Source organism: Gallus gallus, chromosome 3, assembly GCF_016699485.2.
Source record: "Gallus gallus isolate bGalGal1 chromosome 3, bGalGal1.mat.broiler.GRCg7b, whole genome shotgun sequence".
NCBI lineage: Eukaryota > Metazoa > Chordata > Aves > Galliformes > Phasianidae > Gallus > Gallus gallus.
In genome coordinates, this window is record NC_052534.1 from 33,626,559 (window position 1) to 33,649,237 (window position 22,679).

The following is a 22,679-nucleotide window of genomic DNA, read 5'->3' on the forward strand; positions in this document are numbered from 1 at the left end:
CTCACTCCCTCTATAGGCACAACGAGGAAGAGCAGAGGGAGCCTCTATTCAGCGCATTTCACCTGTGTAATGTAAGTGAACTCTTAAATGAATGAAGGCTCCATCGACCCAGTCAGAAAGCATTTATCTCATGGGCTTCGAGCACCCGCATGTCAGTATTTCGCGTTTCCTCTGTTATCTATTTAGTGCCTGTAATGACCCTGAAATGAAGTCAAAAAAGCCAACCAAACAACCGACGTTCTCCCTACGTGTAGTTAGCCACGCCTGCTGTAATTAAGGAAGACATTTATAACCATTCTGTTTTACATCGGAAAGCGGTGTGTGACTGGAAATATGATTAATCGCTCCTGAGAGGAGGCGCTGCCCGCTATCCCCGAGGGCTCCTCGGAACCGCGCGCGCTGCCAACGTCAGCAGCTCGATGAGGAAGCGGCCAGAGGGCGCCCCTGCCCTCAGTTAAGATGGCGGCGGCCGCGCCGGGTCACGTGGTGGGGCAGGATTCCCCCTCCTTTCGGTGGCGGCGCGGCGGCGGGATGGAGGTGCCTGCGCTGGAGCGCTTTCTCAGCCCGGGCAAGGGCAGCGGCCTCCGCTCCCGCCGTCAGGTGCGCCCCGGAGAGCTGCTCTACCGAGCCGAGCCCTTCGCCTACGTGGTGACCAAGGAGCAGCTGGGCGGCGTGTGCGAGCAATGCCTCCAGAGGTACGAACGGGCAGGGCAATGCTGCAGCGCCATGGTGTGCTGTACCGCCTTCGTGGGGGCGGGACGGAGGAGTCTCGTGCGTGCGGCTCGCGTGCGTCGGTACCGCCTCCGCTGCGGGGTGCGGGGCTGTGTGAGGGCACGTGGGCGGAGGCACGGGGCGGGTGTGTGCACGTGCTGTTCCTACAGGTCCTTACCTGGGGCAGAGAGAGAATTTAACCTCGGTAGTCCTTTCGTTTTAACAAGCGTTTGGTTCTCGTCATGCTTATGCATTCCCAGAGCCTCGCTTCCCGTCCTTACAGTACACCTCAGCTGCAGTCTAAAGCGATGGTGATGAGAGCCCCCTTCTACTAGGGAAACGCTTCCTCGCGTGCTCCCGGGCACGCTTACATCTGAGCTCAGCGCATTAAGAGCACAAAAACGCAGCCGGTGTTTCTGTGAGGGCCGGCACGTGCCTTTAGGGCTGTGGGGAGGAGCGGTCGTTCCGTCGGCTGAGGTACTGTGGGCGGTTATGCGATCGCACCTTTGTCTTTAAAAGAAAGAAATATATATATATATATATATTTATGAAAAAGTAAGAGTGGTATCAGTTTAAATTAAGAGGTTAACTAAAAGTTAAAACGGTAAAAAGTGATCTCTTGCTATTCTTGCATCCACTCAAAATGTGTAGTGGCTGGAAAAACTCTGTGGATCATAACTGGGTAAGCTTTCTTCATGTTTGTCCACGCAAAGGTGAGGGCTTCTTGCTCGGTTACTGATTTTATATATATATGTATCCACGCATAGGGAGTCTCTTTAATTTTTGTTAAAACATATGGAAGTTCGAGAAATGATGATGCCTGCTGAAGCATGAAGTAGAATTGAAGTGTTTCATGGCTTTAGTGTGCATTTAATAGGCAGTGAGATCTTAGGAAAGCAAGGTATGAGAAAAGCAGTTAACTGCTCCTTTCCGATGAGGAAAGGTTGAAGGAACTGGGCTTGTTTTGCTTGGAGAAGAGAAGGCTCTGGGGAGACCTCATTGCGGCCTTCCAGTACTTGAAGGGAGCGTATAAACAGGAAGGGGAATGGCTGTTTACAAGGGTGGATAGTTATAGGACAAGGGGGAATGGTTTTAAACTGAGACAAGGGAGGTTTAGGTTAGATATCAGGAGGAAGTTTTTCACACAGAGGGTGGTGACGCACAGGAACAGGTTGCCCAAGGACGTTGTGGATGCCCCATCCCTGGAGGCATTCGGGGCCAGGCTGGATGTGGCTCTGGGCAGCCTGGTCTGGTGGTTGGCGACCCTGCACATAGCAGTTGGGTTGAAACTCGATGATCATTGTGGTCCTTTTCAACCTAGGCCATTCTATGATTCTTGCAGACAACTCGCCTTGAGTACAACATCTCCTTTTTATTCTGATCTTTAGGTGGCAGTACAGGAACATGATTTAAAAAAAAAAAGCTTTTTTTTTTTTTTTTGATCTTGAAAATGACTTAGCATTTATCAATCTCATACTATACAGCCTTTATAGTATGGAGAGTAATTCCATGCTGACTCCTGTCTCTGTTGTGGTTTAACTCGGTAGGTGGATGAGCACCACACAGTCATTCACTCATTCCCTCCCCCTTCCCAGTGGGATCAGGGAGAGAATAACAGCAACAAAAAAAGCCAAAGTGGAACCCGTGGGTTGAGACAAAACTATCTGTAGAGAAAAGGAAAAAGATAATAGTTATGACACTTCATTTATATGAATATATGTGTATATATATAAATGTATTTAACAAGTGATGCACAAGTAATTGCTCACCACCCCCAACTGAGGCCCAGCTGACCCCCTGAGCAATAGAAGAGAGCAAGGTGAGCTCCCACCCCTTCAAAACTCCTTCCATGTGATGTCACGTGGTATGGAATAGCCCTTGTCTATTAGTCTCTAAAAGGACTCCCCCCCCAGTCCCTGGAATGGAGCTATTTCTTAGCATCTGCACAATTATGTATTCATTTGTGCATGGATGTCCTCATGAAACTTGAGCAAGCTGTCCCTTCATGGGAGCTGTGCTTGCTTTTCCCTTGTAGGGTTTATTCATCCAATTGATTAATAATCTTATTCTTTATTGTAGTCTGTTGTCTTACTGGGCTTAGAAGCTAGGCTTACATTTAGTGTAGTCAAATGGGTGTGATGATGGAAATTTTTAATTTCCTTAGAAAATGGAAGCACTGCAAGCACTAGAATGCTTTATGCGTATATTGAGAGTTCTGCTGTTAACGTCCCATGAGATTATAGGTTGTATCAGAAAACACCAATGTTTTCAACTATCTGCCCAAATTTTTAAGTATAACGGCAAAGACTAATTTGGGCTATTTTTCTTCCATTAGTTGCTATTAGTTTTAATATTCCCTTTTGTTTAATCTTATGGCTTATTAGAATCAGCTTTATATAGCTGATCAGACTAGAAGCTCTGTTAAAGTCTGGATATTGCCTATTACTTCTTAATTGAACAAAATAATCATAAGTCAGTACTGGCTTTTAATGTAGGAAGACATAACATTGCCAAGTTTGCTTGCATGCACTGATTTATTATCCCTGAGTTTAATACCTTTGGCTTGCTGGTGCTAGTTTTCTCAGGTTGTTAAATCTTTGAAATACACGTGAAAATTTTCCTTATCTGAGAAGTGAATGCAGAAGTGGCATCTCAGTGATTGACGAATTTTTCTTCCTCTGTGTATTTAATTAATCCTTGCTGATTGACTTCTCCCCAAGATGTGTGGTACCGATGGCACTGCTTGACCTTCAGATTTTGTATGAAATCTATACCCAATCTGTTATAGAAGTCAATTTAGAAAGAGAAAAAAAAAATTGTTTCTGTGATGTGTAGCATTATCACAACAATCCAGTGCGAGAGAACCATGAAGATGATCTGAGGACTGGAGCACCTCCCCTATGAGGACAGGCCGAGAGAGCTGGGGCTCTTCAGCCTGGAGAAGACTCCCAGGAGACCTTACAGTGGCCTTCCAGTACCTGAAGGTGGCCTACAGGAAAGGTGGGGAGGGACTTTTTATAAGAGCACATAGTGATGGGATAAGGGGAAATGGCTTTAAACTGGAAGAGGGTAGATTTAGACTAGATTTAGATTTTAGGAAGAAACTTTTTATTGTGAGTGTGGTGAGATGCTGGAACAGGTTGCCTAGCAAGGTTGTGAATGCCCCCTCCCTGGAAGCATTCAAGGCTAGAAGAAGATAGAAGTTTAGCACATGGGAGACTTTCACTGATGATGCGTGACGCCGTAGCACCTGAGCTGCCTACTGATTTCTCTCCAAAAACTACTTTTGTCACTATTTAATGTAGCTTCAAGATAGCTTCAAGAGATAGTTTCAAGACTCTGCTAGCTTCTTGAAAACAAACTCTTGGCTCGACTTGTGATTTTGCTTGCCTCCCTCAGCAACCTTCAGGGTGGCCAGGGAGTTTCTCATGCTCCTGTTAAGCATACCCTGTGGGCTGCCTTTTTCTTGTCTTATGGATTTTAGTTTGGTTTGGTTCTCCGCCTCTTAGAGATGTGGTTTGAGAATGTCATTTGTGTTCTGTTTGCTGTAAACCCTCCTTTCCTTTGGCAGTGTTTCAGTACTCGCTGCCCATATCCCTCCCTTCGCCCCCAGCCCCAAGGCTGCTGCGATTGCCTTCTGCTGCCAACCTGGCTTGAATCCCGTCCACAGTATAAGAGTAGAAATAGGAAACGGAGAGGGGTTATTAAAAATAAATCTGACTAGATCATGCATTTATTGCTGTGTCTGTCATTTATGGAATATCAAAATTCAAGCTTAGATGCACTTTAGAAGTCCATAAAGATCTTGATGTTGTGATTCTGCAAGTATAGTTTTTGTACTTACACAGATCTGTAATTTCAAAGCTGTATAAAAACTGTTGTCTTGTCAAGCTATGGCTGACCATTTAAGTTGCAGTCTTGTAAACTCTTCTGAATTCACCGTGTGTCTGCTGTGGGCACCTGATGTTGTATTTCATTTCTGCATAGTTCAGCCCATAATATTAGTTTCTTAAATAATATCCTCCACAGGAACATTCTCTGCTGGTAGTAAATGAGAGGCACCAAAATGAGTTTATGAATTGAATTATCTTTAGTATTCATTTTCTTATGTTAAACTGTAGAAGTGCAAGTCCAAAATTAAAACTAGTGCTATAAGGGAGTACATAAGTGATTAAAATATGGATAACTTCTGGTGAATGTAACATCTGAAACTAATTTTGTTACTACATATCCCCTGAGGAGGAGTTTTTTTTTTGATTTTGCAAAAATTGCTGGAAGTTTTACACTGCAATGGAGAATGTATTTAAATTCTTTAAGAACTCTTAATGACATCTTGCCTGTAGTCATTGGAATTTATTAATGGCTGATGGTTGCATCCATTGTGACTGTACTCCAAAGCCACTGTACGCTTGTGGCTGTGAAGTGAATGGCGTGATGCTGTTCTGCCTTGAAGCACTTATAGTCATGTTCATAACCAATTGCTGCAATTGTTTGGGTTATTCAAAATTATATAGGTGAGGCATGCAGAATTTTGACAAGACTGCACCTCAGCTGTTGAGGGTTTGAAGCAGGATGTGGTTATGGGACTGCATGGTGGTCTCCCTGATTTGTCAGCTTTGCTTTTGTCTGATCTACAGGACACTAGCACAGAGAACTAAACTGGCATAAGCCATAGCTTACCAAACATATATAAACACATTTGTGTCCTTTAATCAAAGCATTGCATGTGGGGGAAAGGAGCTGAAGGGACTGCAGAAGGGAAGGGGGAAGGTCAGGCAGTCAGGGTTGCTCCTTGTGGTGGTGGCTTACCTTCAGTCTGCTGCAGCTGGAAATGAGAATGAAACCTTAAAAGGGGCAGCAAAGGGAATTTCTGAGTTCTTATGGTTGTCTGCAGGAGAAGGCTGGCTTTGAGGAGTGCAGGACCAGCTGGGTTTTTAATGTGAGGAGGATTCTTTTGCTTTCTAGTCTAGGTCAGCCCTGGCTAACCTGGAGATTTATTCCTTCTACTGTATCGTGTTTTTTCTATTGTATTGTGTTCTATTCTATTGTGATTTTGCTGTGTTTTGCTATTCCAGAACTATTTCTTACCATTAGCTTCAGTCCAGTGGAAGAAACAATGCAGACATTTTTCACTGTTTCTTATTACCAAGGAAATTATTATTTTTGATTAATGTCTTGGCTCTATGGGAGTTTCTTTTCTGAGATAATCTTATTTTTGCCATTGGTTTTACTGATTTCTGAGCCCATGCTTAATTCCTGTGGTTGTAATTCTCAGTGTGTCTCTGTGCTGAACAGGACCTTCTGCTTATGGATCAAGATGAGATTTTGACTCTTGCCCAAGAGCATCCCGTTGACTGTAGGGTTGGTGCCAAATGGCACAGTTGTTGAAAACCAGTGCATAATTCCTGTGCTTACTCAAGCGGTAATGCCCTGATTACAAAATACTGAGCTTTTCTGTTTATTACCTTAACTACTGCTCGCATTCAGCTCAAGGTTCGTTCTGTACAAGCTTTGTTGCTGAAGCTTAAATGAGATTAAAGACTGATTATTTCTTGGGGAGTAGATAATCTATCACCTTTGACGTTTCTGCATTAGGGTAGCTGATCAGCAGGTAGGAGATAAAACTGGCTTTGCTGGGTGAAGCTTGCCTGGGTGTTCACGTGGAGGTGTGCTCTGCCTGTGTCAGTTGGTGGCAGTGTGCAGAGGAAGGAGCGGTAAGTGTGTTGAGAAGGGCCTCTTTTGTGAAGGTGATACGCAGAAGAGTACAGAAGAGTCATTAGGAAGGAAGAGATAGTACAAACACGTTTGTTATGCCTGTTCTTATAATTCAGAAGTTCAAATGAGTAATGTCTGGCCTACTTAACTGCTGGGAATGTGTGCTAAGTGACCTGAAGAGATGTCTTCTGTGGTGGGGGCGTTCTTGCTAGTGGGTGGGATCCCAGCAGAATAATGGAAGTGTAATTCAGGTGAGATTTTTGATGAAGCATTGCCATGAAGGAGGAAACATTTGTGTCTTGGTTAAACCTGAGTGTGAATAAGCAATGTGTCCTACCTCTGTAAAGTCATGGTTCAGTGGCCAGAAACCTGTTTTTATTTCCTCATCAAGAGAAGTTTGAAAGCAGCTCACCTTAATGCATGCGTTCAAGCTGTAGTGCCATCCTTTTTAAAGACAGACAAAAAGCAGCAACAGTGTATACAAAAAGCAACAGCAGTGTATTTGTCAATCTCAGTGTTTTCCAAATATTACAGCAGGGTGAAACTTTTCTGTTGGAGGCCCACTTCTAGAAATGAAGGTCAGAAGGATGCAGACTACCAGGGTTTAGACAAATTTTGAGAGAGAAATTTTACCCTCCCCATTTCATTGCAATTTCCCCTTCCTCGCATTGTCCTCAGTGTTCTTGGAGACCTAAATTATTGTTCTTGTATCAGGAGTAAATCCAGGTGCTGTTTTGCTGGTCATTGTGCTAGGAACCTTTACTGTCTCATGGGATGAGAGAGGTTTGTGCCAGACTCCTGCGCTGCAGTGTAATTCTCTTTGGAAAAAAAGTGAGATTTTTGGGGGTCAAACTCTGGGACCAGGTATTGAAAGAATTGGTTGAATATTGCCATGAGTCTGTGTACTTTGTGTAACTTGCTTTGACTTTTGTGATGCACCGACTGCAAGTCCTTCCAGCTGCTGGAATGATCTTAGTCCGTATTTTTGCAGGAGCAAAAACAGACTAAAGATGGAAAAGGAAAATCGAAATGGCACAGATGACCACTTTGTCTTCTGTGATTTAAGCTCCTAAATGACTGTGTTTTAACAAACGAGACTGACTACTTGGTTATTTGTGATTGGTATCCACTTGTCATGTTAAAACCGGCTTATTATTTGCTGTTGATTTACAACAGATGGAATAAGTGTGGAAACTTTTTTTTTTTTAAATATTAGGTAAAACTAAACACATGATGACAGATTTAGATAAAGTTATTATCAGGCATAATACTAGCAAGACAGTTATAAAGGCCCTTAGCATCCCCATTACTGGAAGAGGTTAATCTTGCCATGTCTACTAGAGACCTAGCTTTTTGTTAGACAGGCGGTCAGTAAGTATACTGCTTGTATGTGGGTTTTGCTGCCTTTTAATGGCCTTTGCTGCTTTGCCAGTCATTTTCATGGAATTACGCTGTTTGATGTGCAGGTTCCGGTAAGCCAAAACTACTTTAATTAGATTTTAGATGAAATGTTAAAAGGAATGTGAGGGGCTGAGCATTATATGCAAAATAATTGGAATCTTCTGAAGACATTGTGGAAATTTGGGTAGAGTTGTTTTACTGGTTTTACCTTTCTCCTGAAAAATGTGACTGGAAAATCCTGTTGTACGTATATAAAATGTAACACAGGCTCAGTGAATGCCACCTTACTTGATTCTGGACTAACAAATTTGTTGTTAAAATAAATGCATCGAAGATGTTGTGCGTGTCTGTGCTGAAATACATGTTCAGCTAACATCTCGTTGCTTGGGAAGTTACTGGGATTATCAAGACAAGTTTTATTTTTATGATGTTTATTTTATCCCGCATTTCAGAAAAGGCTTACCCTTCTTGGTTCTGTTTACTGCCCTTATGGAAATTCATGTTGCAATGTTCAGTGCCCCTGTGCTTGGTTTTGCATTTTCTATCTGAAGAGGCCATTGTAAGATTTCCCACCTGTAAGGGTCAATGTCATTTTCCTTCCTTTCTGCCACCAGGCAAAGACTTTATAGACAATCTTTGAACAGAGCTTGGAGGAAGTTGTAGTGCTCATCTTCTTCTTAATTGGTCTTGCTCTTGTGTAAAGCTGAAGGTATTTTCAGCTGGTAGGTATGTTTTAATGGATGCAGGAGGAACGCAACAGGTGAGGGATGACCTTGTATGCAGAAATATGTCTGGAGTCAGTCTTTGTTTTGTCTCAGGCTTTGTCTGTGAATTTGAATAAGGTGTTTCATGGCTTACCAATTTGAGAGAGATGTTTGAAGTTTGACATTCACCTATATGCTCAAAAACTGCTGATGATTCATACATGAAATAGAAAATATTGTAACTGTGCAAATGTATATCACCATATGGGCAATATGTAACCTGTAGCCTATATGAGCATCTTAAACGGTGATAATAGGCAACAGAAGGCAAATCTGCTCTAAATTTCCTGATACCAGCAGGAGAAAGTCCAAACACCAACAGGTTTATTCATACATTTAGAATTAATGGAGCTTTTAAAAATTGCTAAAATGTGTCCTGATTCTGCCAGAGCTGAAAGCTTTGCTGTGTGAAATTTTATGGCTTGTGCCAGATCAGAATGTTATTGTGCTAGATCGTATGAGGGTTCCTTCCAGTTTCAAAAGCTGTGAAACTTACTTGTCCTTAAGCCAAGGAAGAATGGCATGTGTGGAATGGAAAGAGGTTTAACTGATACTACAGAAGAATAGAGGAGGGGGCAGAGGGATTTAAATAAGAACCGACTGAAGGAAATGTCAGTGTGGAAAAAGCGTTTACCTGGGGTGGGTTCAGTAGGCACAACCTGGGAGCTGCTGAGAGGATCTTAAATGCCTCGGGGAGAAACTGATCAAAAGAGAAGAGCCTGGAAGCTTTTAAACGTACTGGTCTGCCACTGATGATACAGAGCGCTTACCAAATCAGACATCAGTGGCTGGAAGCTGAAGTAACAACATATGTGAAGGGTTATGAAACATGCTATCTGATTTTTGCCTGAACGTGTAAAACTTCAGCTGAGGGCTTTTGAAAGGTGTCCTGTACAATCTGTATTTTCCCTGGGGAGTTAAGAGGTTGACAAGAGTTTGTGCAGCAGCCCCTGTATGTGGCTTATGGGAACACCTGCAAAAACAAAAGGGACGTGGAAAATACAGCTCTGGAAAGAAATTGCTACTTTCTGCTTGAATTTCCTGAAGCCAAGAAGCTTTTTTTTCAGAAAGGATAAAGGCATATAAGATGAACATGGTTTCTTACTGGAAAAGATCTCCGAGAGCTTGTGTGCAGCCTGATGTAGGTGTTGAGTGGGAAGCAGGAAGCCGTGGGCTGGGAGCATGAGAACTGGATGTGTAGCTGGGGGACACAGAGCTGGGGCTGGTTGCGGGGCAGCATCAAGTTATGCTTTCTGTTGGCATAAGAGCATGTGGGCATAGTGGTCAATAGCAGCGAATGTCAGCATTAGCATTGATGCTGACTATCCACCTTCAGAATTGATTTTTTAGCCTATTCTTTCTGACTGCCAGGAGGAGTTGAATTATTAAAAGACGTATTCTGCCTTTGAACGGGTACCTCGCAGCAGTGTCAGTGTTTTGTGTGTGCAAAATACAGAGCTATTTGGCTTTCTCTTTTGAGAGAGCTGTTCTAAGAGTCTGGTCACTTTTTCCTCCAGCTTTCCTTTTTCTATTTGTCTGCTTTGGAACAGATGAAATAATTTACAGAACTCCCAAGTGCTTCAGAAATAATTATGGAGCCAAATCCATTGTCCTTAAGAGATTGCCATGGGAGTTGTGACTTGGGGAGTATGTCTGTTCAGAACAACTGTACTGTGGAGTTATTAATTTTTAATTTCCTTATCTTCTTTTTAACCTCCCCCCATGGAGCCTTACAAGCTCTAACTGTCTGTGCACACACTAGTTTATGACCCTTGTAGTTAGGGCTGCTTGTGAAGCATGCTGTTGGTGCTCGTTCTCCTACGTTCATCTCAGTTTTAATTAAAAAATTAATTTGCACTGAAGAATAATATCTGTTTTTTATTAATCGAAAGGTTATACTTGCATTTCTGCTTGATGACACGTGGGGATATGCCATCCATTTTTAGAACTGCATTTGTTGGGACATCTCAATATCAAGCTGCTGTACAGCTGGAAGGTAACAGCATCGTTAAGTATTCATTTTATTTTCCAGCTACAAAGTCACCTGCGCTGTGTGTTTACCTCTCTCTTTTATGCTATAAATTCCTTGAGGTATGAAATAGCTTGCCAGTTGTTTGTTACACACAGAACCTAATGAATGCTTACCCGTTTATCGCAGATAATAATGTAGCTACAAATTGTAATGCACATGTGAGCTTACTGTGTAGAATTTTTGCCATTAAAACAATATTTAAACAGTTATTGCAGGCTTAGCAATGTCATCCTAGACTCTGCAAGTCTCTGCAACAGAAGCTTCCTCCACTACCATCTTGCCCCATTCTGGAAGCAGATGGGATTAGAAACTTCTTACAGTTGATAAATATTTCCAGTTTTGTCCCAAACATTCAGTAGCTTTTAACCAAGCAGATATTTTTTATTTCATCTTGTGGTGAGTTCTTTATTAATTGGTCTGGCTGGTGGAAATAAATGACTTCTGGTTTCTCCCAGACTTGCTCCTATGAAGTCAAGTTTGTCCTTCATGTGTACGCATTGTGTTTACAGCTGCTGAGGGTGCGAGTTCCCAGCTGGGAGGAATAAAATCTCTGTGCATTTACTCCTGCAATTATCTGCTCTCAGGGCTTCTAATGAAGACAGAGCAAGGCTCTCTTCTGTCTCCTAGAAATAGTAATTATTAGAATTAGTAGTTACTAATTTCCAAGAAAGCATTTTTTTTTTGTTCACTTCTGTTCCATTTTTATGTGTGTGTGTGCTTCTTATGCAATAAAAAGCTGCAGTAATTTTAATTGGAAGAACAGTATGTTCTTGTAAACTTACTTTGTAGCTGAAATAAAGGGAAAATTGTTTTAATATCCTCTAAATAATTTGGTTCTTATTTTTGAGAAGTTGTTTCCAAACAGCTTAAAAAAAAAAAAAAAATCATGCAACTCTTTCGTCATGATTTTTTAATTTTACAGTCATTGATGGTTTAATTAATAAGTAAATATGGTGTACATTTGTATATGATGGTAAAGTTTCTGCTCGCACCATGTGCTTACTATAATACAATATGGTGGCAGTAGGCCCTCTAATCAGTTTGAAACTTAATGATTTTTATCATGAAACTTTGTGGTAATAGCTTCAGTATCAGGCTTCTGGGGGAAACCTTCCTATAGGAATGTCTGCCTGGGTTGTCCTGTCCTAGGTGTGGAATCCCACACTTGCTCGCGTGAAACTTCATGTGGTTGGTGGCTGCTCAGCCCTCCAGTCTGTCAGGATCTCCCTGCAAGTCCTCTCTATCCCTGAGGGAGTCAACAGCTCCTCCCAATTTAGTGTTGTCTATAGTCGTTGTATGTTACTTTTCCCACTAACCTTGCATTAGATACTCACCATTAAGAAAGCAGAGAGACCTAAAAAGTCGTAATAGAGAGCTTGGATTTTTTTTATCTGCATTTTCAGTTTTCCCAATGCTGACTGCAAAGATCAATGCCAGGTGGAAAAATAGTATTCATGTAGGATATAACAACATGTTGTAAACATAGATTACAAGCTAGAAGCTAACTCAAGGATGCGAATGGTAAATCAATAGAAAAGATTCTGTTAAATAGATCTCACTTTTCTACCTGGTTTACACCAAATCCACCAAGTTTAATTTTGCTTAACTAGTGCGTGAATCTCATCTGTTGAATTGTGGTATGGAAGTAATCCTTTCTCCCTTTGTGTTGGTGACACTGAATATTTATGTATGACACTCACTTTTGTGGTATTAAATTATTTGGATATTTTTGATCTTATCAGAAATCTAGGCTGCTAATGAACTGTATTTGGGAAGAGAAGAGCATTACACAGGTGTCAATACACTGTTGTTGCATATTGTATGTTGTATGTGCTTAATGTATAGTGTGTGCAGTAATGTCCAATTAGCAGACAGATCTTTAGAAGCTGTTACATTTATGGTAGCGCTGTTCTTGATGTAAAGACTAATATTTTCATAATTGCAAATATTTTGATCTATTACCTCAATTGCTGCTTCCATATATATAAATAGAATTATTATTTTATGGGCTTTTTTTCCTCATGTGAGCTGGCGACTGATCTATTACTTCGGATTGTAAGACCCAAGATGTACGCAGCTCCATTTTCCTTGATGGGTGTTGAGTTTCTCTCTGTGATTTTAAAACTCTGTGAGTTTTAAAAAGAGAGGAAGAAGACAAAGTAATCAATGAAGTCTTATCTGCTCAGTTAAAAAATACCCAGTAGCAGCAGCAAAAGTGAAAACTACCAAAATTAAACTGTCTTTACTTTTTTTAGGCAGCAGGAATGCAGAAAATAGAGGCTGGTTCCCCAAACAACAGTCAGTTTGATTGACATCTTCCGTGTACATCAACTAATCTGAAATTTGAAGTTATACTTTATTTTAGAGATGTTTGCAGTTGCAAACAGATTCTACAGTGAGTGTTACGTTTGTAGCTCTTCTTCCCCTGTGAGCACAGGGTCTCATCTTAAAAAGCAGAGAGGTGTATCCATGTCTGTTGGAGTGAATGGGAATTGGACATAAGGTGGATAAGATGCCTCATTTAATGGGATTTCTCTTTATTTGTGACAGGATTTGATCTCGGGTTTCAGGAAATGAATGCTGTTTCATTTGGGTGGTCAGGCACTGGAATGGGCTGCCCAGAGAGGTGGTGGAGTCAATGACCCTGGTGGTGTTCAAGGAACGTTGGGACGTTGTGTTGAGGGACATGGTTTAGTGAGAACTATTGGTGATGGGCAAATGGTCGGACTGGGTTATCCTATGGGTCTTTTCTAACCTTGTTGATTCTATGATTCTATTCCAACAGACATGGGTAATTAGAAAACCATACTTTAAGAATACCTGAGATATCAGAACATCTCTTACAGCACTGGTGAAATTTTGTGAAATCTGCATTCTCAGTACAAGAGAAATAAATTGTTTACATATCCATCTATTTTGCTATTACATTTATATTTTACCTGTTTGCCTGTTTGCTGTTCCCTGGTAAATTCTTTTTTGCAGAAGACTTGAAGTAGTAAGCCTGCAGCATTTTTCAGGGTCACTGGATTATTACTCAATTCTTTTGCTGAAACTACTTCTGGTTAAAGATTAGACTTGGGAGTTGAATTTTGATGCTTAGAAAATCAAGTTTTAATTTTAAAGCCTCATATATGTACAGCATGCATTTAAGGCAGGTTAATTTTTGTTGTATTCTTTTCATTTTTTTCATTTTTTGTACTTATGAGTTATTCTGTAGGATGTTTTGTGATACAAGGAGATTTAGAGCACTTTTGGTAACAAGACATTGGAGTGTTCCTCTGACTACCCAAATGTTATGAGGGTTTCAGTTACTGAAGAAATGAGCTACAATCATCAGATACCCTCTACATATCCTCCATCACACTCTCAATATTCTTTTCTTCAAACTTTGCCAATCACATTTTAGCTGAAGTTTTGTTTAAATTATAACTTTCTGATTGTATAGAACTACCACTATGATCTTCTAATACAGAATATGAAAAAAGTATTCAACTCCTGCTGGTTTGCTTCCAGGGACTGCAGGTGGGACGTTGGCCCACAGCCAGCAGTGGTTGAGGTTGGACCAGGTCCACTGGCTCCTTTGTGAGTTAGCATGAGTGTGGAGCAGGACATTAATCTTGTCCTCGGTTACAGTGCTTTCTTCAGCGGTACTTAGTAGAAGCTAGCTATAGTCTGAAGCTGTGTGTGTGTGTGTGTGTGTATGGGTATAAGAAATCTGTATTTGCTCTGTATCGCTACTGGGGCTTGATGCTTTTGATGATTATCTTACCAGCCAAGAAATGAAATTGCTAATGAGAAACAGAATGACTATGAAGAACTGAAAACATGAAAGTTGAGTTTGGCTCTGAAAAAGCTATGCAGATTTTGCTTTAATTAAAACCAAAGCCTGCTTCATTTGAAAATGTGGTATAGAACATAAAACTTAGATATACTCTTATAATATGGACCTCAAAAGAATCTAAATTGTGGATCTTATTAAAAAAAAATATTTGGCAGTATTGCAGTCTCCTCCATTCAATTGTAACAGGTGGCGTGTGAAATCTATAGATATCAGCGGTAGTTGCTGTGAATAGCTGAATGTTTTATGTTGTTTGTGTCTATGTGAGCATTTCCGAGATAATAGATTTTTGTGAAAAGGTTTTGATGGCTCAGAATTAAATTAAAGTTTATAGAGTACAACAGTGGGACAGTTATCTGGTTGTGTGATGTACACTTGTAGAAAGAAAGTGATTAAAAAAAAAAGTCTATCAGCTGTTTTCCTGTCTGTTGACAGATCTCTTGTATATGTATGTATTTTAAGGAAGTTGAACTTTACAACAGTTCTGTCTTAACTTCTGCCAAAGTCAGTTCAGTATCCTTTCTAGCTGTTTTCTCTTCATGGTTGTCATACAAACCAGATGAAAAAATATTGGTAGGATGCCACAGAGCTTCCATTGAGCTTCTGTTTTGCGTTTCAGAGATATTTTTTACCCCACAGTGACATTCTCCTCAGACTGTTTTGCGTCAAGAAATAAGATACAGCATCACATGTTCTTTAGCTATTCTGTGGTGACAGGCAGCAAATCCTATTCTGTTGAGAAAAGCAAGCAGCAACACATAGTACGAGTACTGGTGTGGTGTATGTGCAGCTAACCAGCACGTTAGAAGGGAGAGAGTATTGTTCTCCTTCTATTATCTGTATGCTGTAAGTGCAGCAGAAACTAGGTTAAAATAACAGAAAGGCCAATCCTGTTTGTCAAGACAATGAAATATAGAAGGGCTGATCCAAAAGTATTGCCTCCTATTTTATGATGTTGGCCCACAACATCAGAGGTAGATGGTGGTGGTAGGGCAGTAGAGGTTGAACCTTCCAGCCAGTATTCTGTTACATTTTGTCATTGTGTGACAATTATTTGCTATTATTAATTTTTTAGAACTAGTGGGGCTTTGAAGCAGGTATGCAGAAGACTTGAGTGCTGAGGGCTACATGAGGCTGGTATGCTTGCTTGCTGATAACTGAGGGAGCTGGCTGATTTCAGCAAGTGCTGGGCATTGTAAGTTCTAGGCGGGCAGCTAGCACTCCAGCTTTTTTGTTCCACCCTGCAACATTATTTTACAATCAGATGAAAGTCAGATGAAGTCCAATTCTGCAGCTCATATTTCAAAAGAACAACTTAAATGTTGCATCAGTCTCTGCTCAGTGCACTGGTTTTTAGTTGTCTGAAGTAGCATCAAGGAACAGTTAGCAGGCAGAGCACCCAAAATGAAGATGGACTGCGCACACCAATGTGTCCCCCTCTGCAGCCAGGCTGCATCATCCTGAAATATGGCAAAGCTCCTCTTGGTGGTGTGTAGAAATAGGACAAGGAGTGATGGCCTGTAACTTGAACTAACATGTGGAAGAACATTATGGTAAAGGTGACGGAGCACTGGAACAGGTTGCTCAGAGTGGTTGTAGAGTCTCTTTCTTTGGCGATATTCAAGACCCGTCTGGGTGCCTACCTGTGTGACCTATTACAGGGAACCTACTTTTTGCAGGGTAGTTGGACTCAATGATCTCTTGAGGTCCTTTCCAACTCCTGTGATTCTGTGAAATAGCTGCAAGTTTCTGCTGCCTTTCAATGATAACACTCAAAGTATGTATTGCATTAGAGGAATGAAGAAATTACACAAGATATAACTGTAGGGAGGTCTAAGGAGACTTTTTTTTTTAACTGACTGGGTTAGAAACTTCAACTAAAGAACTGTGATGTGAGTCATGGCCCAGCAACAGCTGGCAGCCCAGAGGCAGGCTGAGATTAATTCTTGTTTTGTTTGGATAAAGTGTGGTTAAAAAGCCAAAGGTTTCCCCTTTTTATCCAGAAACTGCAGGTATAGCTAATGGTATATATTCTATAACAAGAAACATAAAAGAAACCCTGTTTTATTTTGTTAGAGCTTAAACCTTGGTATTTCAATCAGTCAAATGTGGGACCTGTGCTTCTTGAAGTGCAACTGGTCCTGAACCTGTTATTTGATTGGTGTTTCCTTTTACAACTACCTTAGCTGTATCTGATGCTGTACGGTTCATTCTTTCCAAGAATTGGTTCTGATACTTTAAGGTGCTTTTATGCATATCTTGTTTTAAACCTAGTAGAACTATTATGTTTTTGTCTCCTGTAGAATAATCCAAACCTCTGGAGGTTGGTGGCCCTGCCTGTGGCAGGGGGTTGGAACTTGATGATCCTTCAGGTCCCTTCCAACCTGAGCCATTCTATGAAACCAGTGAAAAATATGTGCAAATTTATTCAGAGATTACAGGCAGCCCTCCTGCCCCATGCTATGATTTTACTGGGCTGAACTATGGGAGTCGTTCCACTAGAGGGGAGAGATGGGTTTGGAGTCCCATGAGCAGCTTTTGGTTCATTAAGATGTATTTAGTTTGCAAGAGTGAAATTTAAACTTTGATACCGAAAGATTAGAATTGCTTTTGCGATAGAACTGTCATTGCAAATACAGTTCTGCAATGAAAAAAGAGCCCTGAGACTCTGCAGTTGCTGATGAAAAGCCACCTGTCATTACAAGTGGAGAAACTTTCAAGGGAGCACTCTTCATAGTAGGGAAAAAAAATCACCATGTTTTGAGTGAAGTGCGTTAATCTGGGGTAATGAAATTATTCAGATCTAGTATTCCTTTAATTCCTTTCATTAAGAAAACTATCTTTGTGAGAACGTAGGGACAAACTTTCTAGTCAATGTGAATCTAGAGTTCTTTCACTGAAGCAAGACTTCTTCCTTAAAAGGCAGGTTTAAGCTTGTAATCACTCTAAGGAGTATTTAAAATGTGGCAGTGACAGTAAGTGACAAATTATGACAGACTCATAATTTGTCTGTCAGCTACTGCTACCACCAATGTATAAACTGTCCGAAATAAATTGATATAGGGCACCAGGGAAACTTAGAACTAGAACAATTTTATATTCTTTTAATTTAATTTAATTCTTTTCTGTATAATAATGAGAGTATATAGACACTGGGCAGTTTTTCTGTGAAATGATCTCAGCTTATTTTTAGAGGATGTGTTTTTTATCTTGATTAAAATTTTGCAAATATGTTAAATATTTTCTATGCAATGGGCTTGGCAGCCAGGTATTTCCTAAATGTGGTTAATGAGCTCCCAAAAGTATTCTCTACAAGACATATTTAAAATAAATGAGTTGATTCCCCCTACCCCCAGTCTATGGCAACCTTGTGTTTACATGCTGTGAGTATTGTTTAGAATGATCCAACCCAAATGCTTAATGCAGTGAAGATACATGAAGGTGTCAAAATACGTAAGGTCTTCTTGTTTTCCCATTCTAATCTCACTCACAGTCAGTCTCACTAAATGTACTTTGCATGGACTGAAAAACGTGCTGGTATAAGGACTTCCATAAATTCTTCCCTACCTGAGGGCCTGCATACTTTCATTACTTTCATAGATTTTCTCCCAGCTGTTTTTTTTTTCCTCTGAGAATACAGCTTGCTTTTTGGAATGCACATGTGAGCTTTGTTGATTGCTTGGTTTGTACAAGCAGATCCAGTGCTGTCATGCGGAGATGTGTTCTGCCAGATCAGGGTGTGCAAAGCCCCTCTGTGTTCCACACAGCTGCTGGGATGCACAACTTGAAATTGCTGAGATGAAGCATTAGATGGAGAAATTTGCCCCAGAGGCTTCTTTACTTGGAATGTGATGGGATGGGTCGCTGGCTGTGTGTGTTGCAGCTTTGCTGTGGTGGGTGCAGTTTGGATGGGCGCTGTGCGAATGCGTATACAGATCATGTATTGAGAGTGGGAGCAAAGGAAGGGAAGTGTTTCATCCAAGTTTGGATGAAGTCCATCCAAGCGTTTCATTCTGTGCTTTTCACAAAGAGCACAGTGTCTTTGTGCGTTGCCAAAGGAAGGAATGAGCTGCAGTGCCCTGGTCAGATGTCCTTGAATGGGGTTTGTCTATCTGTCTTTTTTGTATCACCATGAGAAGGCTAAATGTCAAATTCTTCACATGGGTGTGCTTACGTTTATATGAGAACTGCAAATTTTGGTAATAAAGTCATCTAAGATTTCTTGAAGAAAAACTCTGAGGATGCATGACTTTCTGACCATCAGTCTGTGTTTATCTGAATCTCATTTTTGGCATCTTTAATCCAAGTTCTAGATATGTCTGATAAACACTGAGAAATGAATTTTGGATGCATAAAGCTGCAGTGAAGAAAGCCTTTGTTGCAAGATGCGTCTTAGCTCAGTGGTCAGGTTAGTGGCAGTAAAGATAATTACCAGCTTAATGAAGTATGTGGGTTTCTCTGTAATGATGGGGAGGTAGGTTGCTCTGGACACAATGACAGTGTAGCTAATGCCCATGCTGAGGGAGGGAGGCTTTATGGATTCAAAACAAATCAGCACAGGCATTCTGCCATCAAATAGGGGAGTCAGCGTATGGAAGGCTCTTTCTGCCAGCTCAGGTAGATTTGCATTGCAGGCGCATTGACTTCTCAAAACTTTCCCTTCAGGTTCTGATTTGGTTTCTGAACTCCTCAGTTTCTATGTTGGAATTTGTATTGGTTCATGTATTTATCTTCATCTTTGGAATCTGATTATCTGTATATGGACTTAAATTGTTTCCAAAGGGCATTGAAATGAGGAATTTTCCCTAAGCATAAGTATTCCTAAGCTGACCCATCTTCAAGTCTAAACATTTATTGTAACTTCCCAAACTTTTAATATTCTAGTAGGTTATTTTCAGTCACTCTTCTATGAAGACAAAAAAAAAGTATTTTTTTTTCCCTATTTGTCCCATGTGCCACAAGTATGACATTTGGCTAAGTTATTTAATCTGCTTATTTTCTATAAGCTTGTTCTGCTCATCGTTTGATAACTATTTCCTACAGATTTTGTTGCAGCTTTTATAATGATGAAAATAGTTTCTATACCTGAAACTACTTGGATTCTTCTCAATGGGAGCATCCAAACTATAGAAATTTAGGAGCAAAGAGGTAATAAAGAGGAAAAAAAAATACCCAAAGTTTAATTAATGCCTTTGCTGTGCCAGTGTTCTCTGTTATGAGATGTCTTGTTATTCTTATAAATATTTTAGGTTCTTTGGTTGGTTCGAATGTCTTGCAATTACAAGCTGAACTGAGTAGTTGAATAGTACTAAATATTTATAGCTGAGTATTGTCTATAACTTTCAGGAAATGAAAAATAACTTTGTGTCCTTGATTGGGGCTGCTAGATCTCTGAAGAAGGATTAGCCCATGAAGCTTGTTAAATTTACTAGTGAACAGCATGTGCCAGCTTATTAAATTCATCAGTTTTGCTCCTACTAGGAACCTTTACATTCTGTAAAAGAGATGCTTCTTGCTATAGGTGAACTTTAGAATGTTTGGATGCCATAACAGTGTGACTGTTAGTCATTTATTATTTCTTTTGTGTACGGATCTTGGTGCTTTTGAAAAGGCCAATATCTAGGCAAAACTCTTTCCTCTTTCGCCTTCCCTATGTTCCTGAAGGAATTCCAGTACAGGGTTTTTTTTTGGTGTTTTTTAAAATTTAAAACTTCTAGTGTATGGTATTAGAATGGGATGTGGTTGACTTTTTTCCTTTTCATTTTTTTTTTAAACAGTCATCTCATAACCTTATCTATTTTATATTCTATTGAGTTAGACTAAAATGAAATGCTTATCCATAAATCAGGCTCCCTGTTCTTGATTATTGTGAGCAGCGATGCAGGGACCGATTCTAATAGAATTTGCAGGGAAGAAGTCAATTGAGTTTCTACAGGGGTCATGGAGGATCCATAAACTCCCATGAGGCAGTTATCAAAGATGTAACTGTATGCAATGGAGCAGAACAGAGCTAACTCCTTTTACTTACTGCTTCTTGATTGATCAATTAATTTGACAGTGGTCACCATGCACTTTGCCCTTTTAGAAAGATTTGATTGTACAATCTTATAAGACGTTTGTAAGCTTCAAGGTGATTTTAAGTTCACAAGTAATTCTTCCAAAAGCCTAGTTGGATATCAGTGATCAGAAACTTTACTTTTGCTTTCTACTCAGTGTGCTCTTTCTTAATACTATCACTGTTCGATAAAACAACAAAAGAAAAGACAGTTATGCGTTTTCCAAATGCCATATGTCTGAGACAAAACGAGGCTTTACAGAATGGAGCCTTAAGGGGCTGTAAAAGGAACTTGTTGTCTCGAACGATAACTAACATTAACAGCGGTGAGAATGTAAGAATGGAGCCTTAAGGACCCAAGCTGGAAGCTTGTAATGTATATGGAACCTCACTCTGCAGAGGTGGAGTGATGGGCTATTTACCTTCACTTCCTCTCATGTGCCCTCATGGCTTATAAAGATCAGAAAAGGGAGGAGGGGTGTGCATGATGACCAGAGACTCTCATCAAAAATTCGTGAATCTTTTCAACACAAGTAGGGCGCTGCCCTGAAAGGCAGTCCCAGACAGCCAGGCAGTATAATGCAGAACACACGTTTACCCAGGTCAAGACCACAGGCTCAAGACAACACTGGATCTAAGAGTGGTGGTCTATACCTGTCTTAAAATCTCTCTTTCTATGTTTTTGTTTCTTCTCTTTGGTCTTTGACTTGCTTTTCTTCAGTAGCTGTTGCCTAAATTTGCCATAAAGTAGTTGAGAAGGAAATAACATCTATGCCAAGTACCCTTATCCACGGTGCTTACTAATTGTTAGAAACTTGCCTAATTTTGCCTCAAAGTAGCTGATTAGTTGTTGTTAGGAAGCTCAGTAAATTGCCTTGTATTGTTCCTCTGGGTCGTGGTTGTCTGATGACCTGCTCTGGTGGCTCTAAGTAGTGAGTGCTCTATTTGGTGACTCTTTGGAATCCCACCTTAATCGCAAACTGCTGGGTGAGATGAGACACCATATTAAATCTTTGCTTTAATGGGTTAGCTGAGCTGCTGTCAGATATCTCCTAAAAAAAAGCAGGAAAAGCCTTTGAGAAGAAATAAAACATGTATATTGATGTTGAGATGGCTGGATGGCTGTGATTTTTTTTTTTTTTTAAACAAAAACAACACCATTAATGACTACTTGTTGGTATCAGTGCAAAAAAAAAAAAAAAAAAAAAGAAAAAGAAAGAAAAAGAAAAAAGAATAAAAAAAACCCAAACAGTTCAAGTTATAATTTTCCCCTTGAAGAATATTTTGAGAGTTAAAAGAAAAAATTGCTGATTTATTTTAGAGCTACTGGCCAGAGTGTCTGTGCCTGCAGCTGATATTTACAGTTGATTAATACTGTCTAGCAGATTACCGTAGTAGCATTCCCTGTAGCAAAAAGGGAATATGACGTAGTTTTTTTTCTGTACCATATAACTCATGCAGTACTCATTAACTCTAAATTTACAGGTGTGATGATAATGAGTCATATCAATTGGCGTTCGGTTTTTGAGCCTATTTTATACTGTTAGTCTTGTTTAGGTGGATAAAGAAGCAGAAGAGCATCAAATTGTGCATTATTTTCAATGGCAATTTTAAAGGACTGCCTTTGAAATTGTTTTTATAGCTTTTACACGTATACTGTTTCTGGCTAACTATGATTGAGTGGTAGAGAGGTTGTTATATGCCAGTGAGTTAGAATATTGAATATGAAAAGATTCTCAGTGCCACAAGATCACTTCCACATCTGGATATATGTAAATAATCTTTCTCTCTTTTTTTAATCATTCCGAGACAGGTTTTGTATTGTGTCTGAGTACTTATTTTAGTTGCATTGAAAACTCAGTTTAATTGCAGGTCATTTCAGTGCTTGGAAAGATAGTGATATCGTCAACATATTTTTTCTGACAAAAGTTTGGGCTCTATCATGTGCAGCTGACTCATTGTCAGTTTCTGTGAAATCCAAATCTTCATATAAATGTAAAGGAAAAATAACCAGGAGGACAGCTGGGTGCTTCATCTGAGACTGGTTTCTCCTTGTTCATCATTTGGTCGTAGCAGGGCTGCTGGTGTTTTGCTGTACCAAGGTGCTGCTACTCCTTCCCTCTCCCTTTCCTGTCTGTGTGTTCCCATCCCTTTTGTTACTGT

The 22,679-nt window shown here is 40.2% G+C and overlaps 1 protein-coding gene across 3 annotated transcripts in view; it reads left to right on the top strand.

Moving 5' to 3' along the window:
* The first annotated feature begins 503 nt into the window (after positions 1–503).
* Positions 504–22,679, top strand: part of SMYD3 (SET and MYND domain containing 3) — a 364,192-nt gene continuing 342,016 nt past the window's right edge. For 2 of the 3 annotated variants that reach the window (XM_015283995.4, XM_025149272.3), the window contains exon 1: positions 504–695. In XM_015283995.4, coding sequence (XP_015139481.4) covers positions 532–695 — 164 coding nt within the window. In that variant the 5' untranslated portion in view covers positions 504–531. Of the gene's footprint in view, positions 696–907; positions 1,189–22,679 lie in introns of those variants that run through there. The other variant, XM_040698515.2, reaches the window with a different exon arrangement.